At 37.6% G+C, this 10,000-nt stretch overlaps 1 protein-coding gene across 15 annotated transcripts in view; it reads right to left on the bottom strand.

Annotated features, from left to right (window-relative positions):
• FOXP2 (forkhead box P2) overlaps positions 1-10,000 on the bottom strand; it is a 404,388-nt gene that overhangs the window by 184,368 nt on the left and 210,020 nt on the right. For 13 of the 15 annotated variants that reach the window (XM_030960104.1, XM_030960089.1, XM_030960092.1 and 10 more), the window contains one exon: positions 3,659-3,836. In XM_030960104.1, coding sequence (XP_030815964.1) covers positions 3,659-3,826 — 168 coding nt within the window. In that variant the 5' untranslated portion in view covers positions 3,827-3,836. Of the gene's footprint in view, positions 1-3,658; positions 3,837-7,264; positions 7,288-10,000 lie in introns of those variants that run through there. The other 2 variants (XM_030960099.1, XM_030960103.1) reach the window with 2 other exon arrangements.

Raw genomic sequence — 10,000 nt, 5'->3', positions numbered from 1 at the left:
TTAAATAATCATGAGGAAAAAACACACAAGAAAACAAAGCTTCTATTTTTTCATCATTAAGATAACCTGAATGCTAGTACCATATTTTTACTTTTGGAAATACAGTTCATATTTTGTAACAATAAAATGCTAGTAATGATATACTAACAAAATAAAACTGCTTTGAAGAAATAACATTATACATAGTCAACTGAAACAGCTTCTAAGCAATAAATTCCCATAAAACATTTAAAAAGATTATCTTGGTAGCACTGACTTAATGAATGCTCAAAATGCAAGCTCAAATCTACCCTGCAAAGCAATCATGGTTTTTTAGCAACTATTTTGACCTTAGTGACACAAACAATTAATTCTACAAACTTAATATAAAAATAAAATTCTACATCTAATGCAGAATAATCTGTCAATGTATTTAATCAAGGATATGCTTTTTTTCATGTATTATACATTCTAGTATCTAACACTGATTTTCATATACAAGGAAAAAAATGAAAATGAAAAGCTCAGAAGTGTCTGAATGTACACATACAAAAGACAATGCTCACCATAAGCCAAAAAAAGCAGAAGACACAAGTCTGGGCAGACTACAATTTGCATTATGTTTTTAAAATAAAATTCTACACTCACTTTAGCAATATTTATAAATCTATAAATATCAACAGCAAGATAAGAAGTTGCTTACATCCTAGTCATATATCTTCAAAGCCGACCTGATGACTTTGTGACAGCACCCAATCCATTTATCATCGAGTATATATTACAATATATTATAGAATACTGTCATTCACTCTTGATACATGGATGAGGAATAACTCCCTGATTTAAGTCAAACTTCTTATTTCTATATAAAGACCACAACAACACAGTTCATCAAGAAAATAACAAGTGTACAAACCCCATATAGTTGCCTACAAGAACATAATAAAGTCTGTTTTATTTTATTTACCTTCTATAAATCCATACATAAATAACTTTAAAAAATTAATTTAGCCTAATTGGTCTTCTGTTTAGCCTAAAATTTCTCTCATTTAACTTTCCCCAGTAAATATTCATGCCACAGTAAAACTTATGTTATGATTTTACTCGGCTGATAAACCTTTTTTTAAGCATTAGCATCCCCTTACGTAGCTGCCTAGCTGAAGGAAATTATTAAAACCAGCAATCATTTACTTGCTTCCTTTAGAAAAAGCTATAAAAACCTTGATTTTTCTGTTTAAAGACTCCCAATAAAATGATTCAGAGAAGCTAAATTCAGAATGTTAAACCATGAAATGAGTACATCTTGCACATATTTAAACAATAAAAAAACCTAACAATAATAATTGCTAGGGTTTCCTCTGTTTTTCTGTGTGTCAAAGTTTTCCAGACAAGTGTCACATACTAAAAACATCATTTTAGAGAATTACTACAGTGACAATAATAAAAGCAACCATCATTTTCCTCTTAATTCATATTTCAAAAGGCATCTGTTCAAAAACAGGGAGGGGGAAAAGAAACAGAAAAAGGAGGAAGAAAAGCAAAAGTAGCACAAAGCTATGCCTGTTATCTGAAGAACATCCTACTGTATGTTTACTAGTGTTTATGTTTCACATCAACATATTTTACAGAAGGATTCATATGCCTAACTCAAGTTGTATTTAAATGCTATGGTGCAGACCCTACCATAAAACGCCTCTTGAGTCCTATTAACTGTACCCATGGTTTTACTTTGCCTGTCTGCTTATTTAAGATCTAATCACAATTTTGAAGAAAAGATTGTCACTTCTAAGCCTGTCCCCTCAGAACCTGTCTGTTATTAGTACTCAACTGGATATTTTCATCTTCAGTTGTAATTCTCTGTGGTCTTTGCAAATGCTATCTACTGGAATCTCTGGCTGTATGGACAAATTGGCTACACATGCCTAGGACTGCTACTTGAGAAACATGTAAGTGGCACATTATTCTATTAGCATTTTTGTGTTTTAAAGTACTTCACTTAAATTTAGTTTCCTAAATATATTCACCAATTTGATATACTCTTTCTCAACAAGGATTTTAAAATTATGTTATAACCTGAACACCTGAATAAAGATGATGGCATGATTTTCAACGAAAAAAATATTAAATTTTTATATTTATTTATATGTATACAATTTTATATGAAAATAGTATAAAAATACAACATAAATATATACATAATCATGTATATAGAGAGAGGTAGAAACCTGCTAAGAACATAATGAAGACACTGAAACCTGTATTTCTTCAGACTGGCATATTGTAAGTGCTCAATTGTTAAAACAGAATACACTTGAATTTGAAGCAAGGCACAGATTTAAGCCTTAACAACTTCTCATATTTCAATCTATAACTATTTCCTTGTTCCACTTTTCTGTCACCATTTAAAATATTTAACTATGAATGTAGCTAGTGTACACTGCTTAATTCAGCACTAAAAATTATTCAATTTTAAGAGCTATTATGACCTGTTATTTCAGAGGCCCATGCACATGCAATGCATCTATCATGTTAAAACATGTTTCTATAAAACAGCATTTTTATAATAGTTTACCTGACAGAAAACAACTTTCCTTCCATTAATATAATACCTGACGTTGAAATGAAAAACCTCAGCATTTAAAATTAAGGGTTTGAACTCCAAAGGTGCTGAGTGGGGTCAGCAAATGAAAGGATGAGGCAGCGAAGACTTTCAGGAGTTTGAAGCAGGTACTGGGCACGCTGCAGAATCAGACCCCGATTGTTTACCAAACAATCTGGGCTTCACTGCGTTAGTACAGTCTGTGTTCCCTGATTCAGAGGCAACTACTTAGGCAGAAAAAGTAGGAGTTTTGTTTGTTCAGGTTTTAAAAGGAAGAGAAATCTTACAGTGACAAAAATTAATGGATTGCATCTTGTAATTAGGTGGTGTCAGCAGCCAGAGGACGGCTGAATTTTACAGTTTTAAACATAACAGTAGTTCTCCATTAAATTGTTGGGAACACGAACAGACAAATTTAAAAAATATGTCTTCAAAATGAGAAGGGAAACAGACCTGCAGAAAAGCTGCTTCTTCTCTTTTCCCATGTTTTCAAAATTACACATCCATATTACAGCTCACATACACGCAGGCACACGCAGACAGGAACACTGTCTTTTTTATTTCAGCGCTATTGAACTAACCAGCATTTTTTAATTACAACTATGACAGCAAAGTATCTTTACGGAGAAAAGTCACTCTGGTCCCTTCACTAGGGTCCCTTCACTGCCCAGCTCCGACTTTGGCACAATTCATTGCAAGCGAAGCAAAGTCTCAAGTAATGTGGCCCTCTGGTGGAAAAGCCCGCACCACGTCCTGCACGCCGAACCGCACAGTAAACTAACAGCTCCTGAAAACATGCACTGCAAGGCTTCGGCACAACTTTTATAAATACGCAGCGGGATTTTAATCACCAGGCAAGCCTGGTGGCATGCAGCCATATCAGCAAGATGCTGCTGCCACAAGAACGGGATCCTTCCATTTCAGCATTATCGTGCACTAAAACAACAACAAATAATGCCCCATGCTCTTCACTTCCACGACACTCTGCATTCAGCACGCACCAAGGGTCTACAAAACGGTCCCCCTCTGAAAACAGCCCTTTATTTGTTTAAAAACAAACAGGAAACAAAACAAACTTACCTGCTGTTGTTGCAGATGCAGCAGTTCTACTGTGCTTACTTCAGTGCTCGTGTCACCACTTGATCTTCCATCTCTGCTGCCAGCATCTAATTGGCTGCTTAGAGTGCTCATTCCATTTTGATTCATTGAACTGTTGCTTATTGTCTCTGTCGCAGATTCCTGCATCATGACTTAATACCTAAAAGTGATTAAGAAGTATCAATTAACACACGCGTTACACCTTCACACTTCCATTATCAAGATGTCCCTCTCTGCCAATTACACAGACAGCATCTTTAGAAGAAGAAAAAAGCCTCGCAGAGCCGTTTACCAAGAAATGCAATGCAAACTCTGCTTTCATACAGCTGCTAATCACTGGAATTATGATTTCTATAAGCAAGCTTTGTGTGCTTACATTTAACGGCCAAAATAACACACCATGCACGCAGCATGGTCAATAGCATTTATGAACGACTACGTTTTAAAGTCTACCTATAAAACCAGTTTAAGTGAAGGCACGATTTCACACACTGCTCTATATTTCCTATTATCTAGCTTTGACAACCATGGATGACTATACAGCCTTATTTAAAATATTCACTATCTTGATTCTGTCAGAATTTTACAGCATATCTTATGCAAGGCTGTTGTTTAATGATGCACAGCTAATCATACAAAATTAAAATTTTGTAAGGGTGTTACAAATCATATGGTATCAACCAATGATAAATAGTATAATGGGCTTCTCCTTTTTTGTGACTAAATAAAATTTTGCCTCGGAGGCATTTTAAGAAAAAGCTCCTGCTGCAAACACGTCAGATATTGCCTATTTTTTTAATCAAACGCCTGATATTCATTTATTTTTCTGACATTTAAAACATTTAATACTGTCCTTCCTGGGAAGTAATTAAGCTTATGCATGAGCAGCAATCAAACTGTTCACTTGAAGATGACTTAAAACTCAATTTTAACATAGGCAAATAAATGAAAGATATAAAATTAATTTTCCAGGCATGTATTAGATATGAAAGCTGGAAATAAAATCTATCAAGAATATCACTAATGATTGTGCTAAAAACAGCATAAATTATGCATATTACCTTCTCTACAGTAATAAATGTTTTATCATTTTCACTGCATAAATATACTGTACTTTCAGGATAGCAATGAGATGTCCTGCCAAGATCAGTTGAAATCTTTGCAGTAAATAAAGAACCAACGTGCCCTTACAAACCAGAATTTCAAGGCGCATTTTGTATCTGTAATATGGAAAGGTCAGCGTCTCTTCTCAGAGCCACCAAAGTCCTCTCCTGCTCTTGCAGGGTCAGAATGCAGCTCCCTTCCTTCATCCTCCCTCCCGACCTACTGACAAGAGTCCTCACAACAACCTGGCTCAGCTGTGATTTTAAAAAAACACCTCTGAAGGGAGAGGGATGTGTAAGCAAACTCAGGAAAGGAAACAAAGCTTGCTGCTTAGCCTAATTATTTAACTTAGCTCTTTTTTCCCTTGCAAAGGATGAGCAACTGCCTATCCTTAAAAAAAAAAGCAAAAAAAAAAAGCAGGAAAAGGATCATTACAACTTCAACTATCTGCATGGGATATTAATTAAAATGCAGTATGAGTTATCACAAACAAGCTCCTACAAGATAAAGTAAAAGCATATATTGTGTGAAAAACGTTAAAATAGCAAAAAATGAGTTATTTAAGGATGGTCTGGTCAGAAATAAACAGGATGCAAAAAGCCTAAACACAAACACAGTTAACATAAAGGAGGGCAGCTCTTATAGTCCAGTAAACAACAGCAGCACCAGATGTGTTTATGAAGAAAGAGTCCTCCTAAAACACTTATGAATATCAGCAAAGAAAAATAATAGAAATGGAAAATGTGATACAAGCAGTGATGAATTTTACAAGGCAAAAACAAAGCTAATACTCTTTTCTGAGATTAGGCAGCTAATAAGTATTCAAATTAGGCATAAATTTTACATGTACAATGTTTAAAATATTCAGAGAAAAGGGTCTGATTGCCCTTAGTAGTTATATGAAAATTCTAATGCGGATATGCCACAACTGTGGAAGCAGACAGCCCTTTCCGATTTTTACAATATTTACTTTCAATAAAAGGATATGTATAGCAGAGTGGAAATTTATTTGAAACTTCATCAGCTGTATCGTTACAAGGATTTGGAAATTTGGGAAATTTAAACGTTAATCCTCTTTTAGTGAAACAAAGATTTAACCAAAAGACAGGTTCATCTTTTACAAATTCAAACATTAGACAATAAGAGTGGTACATTTAGCAAGGCACATTAAAAGGGTAAAGAGGGGTAAATGTTAGATAATCAAAAACACTACAAAACACCCAGAAATATAATAAATAAATACACCATCCCTCCTGTTTTTACATCTCTCTGTTTCATTGCAATTAACAAAGAAGGGTTAAATGTCTTCCAGTTCATATTAAGCAAAGGGTTTTATGTCTTGTGGATTTTGTATCCTCGCAAAGCCCCAGAGTGTAGTTCAGGCTCTACATTTAAAGTTAAAGTGCCTGTGAGCCAGCAGAATAGGCTTCAACATAACATGACCAGCAACACTACTCTGGCAATAGAAAACAACAAATCCGACCCAACAGCTGGGTACAGACAGAATGAAACTACAGAGTAACAGTACTAGAAAGGGCAATTTATTTCGGAGTGAACAAAAAATATTTTTATGAAGATAAAAGAGACCCTATAATTTTACGTTAAAAATAAATTTGGGGGGAGGGGTGTTTATCTAGTTTTAAAATGGTACTTTTAAGAACAACACTAAAACTTTGGCTAGAGTAACGCACTGTGTTGGTTGTCCTCAGCCCCCTCCTCACCATCAGCAACTGAAAAAGGGCTGCTAGAGAAAGCAAGAGCATAGAATCTTTTTCTTTTCCCTTCTTTTCTTTTGCATAGATGTACATATATATGTGAATCTACACACGTGTGTAGGTACTATAAACTCTAAATCCTCACAAACTGAAGCACTGAAAACAGCCAAACAAGGATGATTTCTAATGTCTGTGTATCAGTATCTGAGTTATTGGTAGCAAAATAATTTGAATCTACAACATCTCACTGAGCAAACTATTGTACTTTTTTCCTTGTTTTTATAACAGTAGTGCAGATTGTTACCAAAATAAGCATAAATCAACACAAAGGAAATAGACAGGTATCAGCCAGATACTAAGGCTGTAAATTTGGAAATTCAAATAGGACAAGAAAAAATATACAGGTCCCTGTTTACATACATTTATAGACATTCATACTTTCTAATCCTTCTTTTTTCTCTTGCTGTCACACTCACTGTCAGTCATGAGCATGCCTACACAGGCACACATGCACACACGCACCCACATTCACAGACACATTCACCAGCACCTACTTCTGTTGTGATTCTGCAACTCTTGGCGCCAAAGGTGGGATACAAGCTTTGCTACGTGGTATTTTAAACAAAGGTATGGGGAAAATATTTTCTGCTGTCTGCAAGAGAGAGTGAAAGTGTGGATAATTCTAGAGCGTGGTTGAGCTGCGGGTTGAATACCTAATCCTGCCAGGGCAGCCAAGCTATCACCCATACCAAAAAAAGAAATACTCCACCTCGTTGAGTTAGAAGCTACAGCTGTACTTTTCTCCCCTGCAGAGAACTGGACATTTTCTATGCGCCCGTGCACCCGCACGTGCACGCGTGTGGGTTTTAAGGCAGCAAGTCACTGTACAGATACTTATTCTCTACACCACTTCCCTTTTGAAACATTAAACTGACACTGGAACTGACTGCACAAGATTGCATTTTCTCTTCCTAAACAACTTGAATTGAAAGGTTACTTAGTGTAACAATATTTACTTGCAGAATTGTGTTGTTACCAGGGGTATAATGGATGGTGGCTATGCAGGTTTACGCAAGAATGAGTGAAGCATGAGGCATTAGCCATGTGTTTGACATGTTTCAAATTGCTATAATCCAGCATTAAACACACCCAGCAATTCATGCCATTTCTTGCAGCCATAATCTTGAATAAAGCGTGCACAACCACTTATTATATAAATTAGTATATGACTCCCTGTTATAGTCACAACAGTGCTTTTGTGTTTATTTTGCATCAAGACGGGGTCTTTTATTTGTACAAATAGCAGGATAGCGCGTGGTGCCGCAATTAAAGCTCCTCGGTTTATGGCGGGGTGTGTGTCATACCCGGCTGGCAGGGTCTGCGGTGCCCGGCGCGGCCCGGGCGGCCCAGCCCCGCCGCCAAGGCCCCGGCACGAAGGACCAGGCCCGGCCCGGGGCAGCGGCGGGAGCGGCGCCGGCGCGGCCGCCAGGGGGCGGCCCTGCGCGCGCGGGCCCGGCCTCGGCGTGCCCTGCACGTGCCGCTCACGCGAGGCCCGGCCCGCGGCCGGCCCGGCCCGCGCGGAGCCGCGCGCGCGCCCGGGAGCCCGCGGGCCGGCGCCGGGAGCGCGCGGAAGCGGGCGCCGGGAGCGCGCCCCGCGCGGAGAGCCCCTCACGGGCGGGCCCGGGCCGGCGCGGAGCTCCCACAGCGCCGCTGCCTCGCTCCCTCCGACAGACGGAACCCAGCCTGCGGCCTTTTAGAACCGGACTGTGATGGAAAAGCAGAGGTGAGGAGCTAGGCTTAAATAATAGTAACTTTTGTGCTCTGCTGGAATTAATTCATCATTGACACAAGGCACAATGCATCTGAAGTCTTGTGCTGGTGTATGCTAAAAGCCTTTAATACTTAAGATTGCTTAATAAATCAAAATGCCAAATATTAAGGACATAGCTGAATGTGTGAGAACAAAAAATTTGGAAAGGTAAGAGAACATTTGTAAAGGTGTTTTGTTTTTTGTTTTTTTTCACGTTATCCAAAACATCTTTTAAAGCTTGAGTTAAGCAGAGACAAGTCACTGCATAATTTTTAAATATGAACCTAAGTTAATATGCTTAAAACACTAGTTAGGTCAAACACCTTTGTAATACTGTAAAATAAAGTATCTATATTAATGGTTTAATCCACTACTCTCTGCTCAAATAAGTTTTCCCTGTAAAAATGTGAAATATGCCCAAACACCTTGTGCTGGAAATTCTTTCAGAAAAACAGAGCTTCCAGTTCTACATTACAGGACATAGTATAATCAGAAAGAATACGTATCATCTGCATCAGTGATCAAAATCAGCATCTTTCATGAGAAAAAATGCAATTTTCATGGTAAAAAAATAATCTATTCAAAGTCATATAATCGTTTTAGTATCTGCAATATGCTCACTTCTGAAGACTGTAGTTGTGAATAAAGTAAAAAGTTCAAAAATGGATAAAATAGGCAGCAGTGTGACAACAGTGCCTTGATCCCAACACAGAAAGCGCTGATACTCTGAAGAATTCAAGCTGTAGTATAAAACTTTTAAGTGGACACTCATATGGCCTCTGAAGGCCTTTCTAAACATAGACTTATAATAAAATTGACAACTGGATTTTGCAAATTAGCACAGATGAGATTTATTTTACTTGAGACACAAACCAGCAGCTCAGCATCCCCACCCACACACGGCTCCAGGTAAAGAAAACATGCATCCTTCCTGCAGCGTTATCTTAACAGGTGCACTTGGCTGGCAGGTAATCAGAAATCAGGAAATCAGGAAATCAGATTAATTGATTTGTGCTAAACTGCAACTGAAAAAACAAGCATTGTCTAAAATATTTATCTCTCCTCTATAAGCTACAATTTTTCCCACTGTCCATGTACTATGGTTTATCTATCAGATGTTTAAATGAACATCCTTTTAACTGACTGGCACCAACAGTCAGATAAAGGTATTGAAGGTAGGATATCGTATTCAATCTTAACTAAAAGCTATCTTGCATTTTAAAGGCTGTATCTTTTCCTTTCACACCATCTCAATTCTTTTGGACTAATAAAAATAGCAGGTCAGTTTGGGGCACAGTAATTTATCTGCTTTCTAAAACTGAGGAGTATGTTGTCACACTCATGCGATTATTAAACAACAGTTCACTTCCCAAAACAGCAAGGAAGGTCTAATTAATTTCCATCTGCCATTTATTTTCACTTGCTCGGAAAAAAATCCCTATGAAGGCCAGTGTTACCTGTATGAGTAGTGTCTACGGGACTGTAAGATGAATACTTTACACACAAGAGAGAATGGCAAAAGCTCCTGGAGTGCATTACCTATAGCCCAGAAATGAGCAGCCAGTTTCAGGATAAGATTCTTATTTGAGCAACGACAGCTTGGAAACCCCACCTTGGAAAGCACACTCCTCTCACTCCCTTTCTCCCCCTCTCTTTCCCAGTCTTTAGGAAAAAAAAATAAAAAAAAAGGGAAAA

This window comes from Camarhynchus parvulus, chromosome 1A (assembly GCF_901933205.1).
Source record: "Camarhynchus parvulus chromosome 1A, STF_HiC, whole genome shotgun sequence".
NCBI classification, from domain to species: Eukaryota; Metazoa; Chordata; class Aves; order Passeriformes; family Thraupidae; genus Camarhynchus; species Camarhynchus parvulus.
This window is presented reverse-complemented; position numbering and strand designations above follow the sequence as displayed.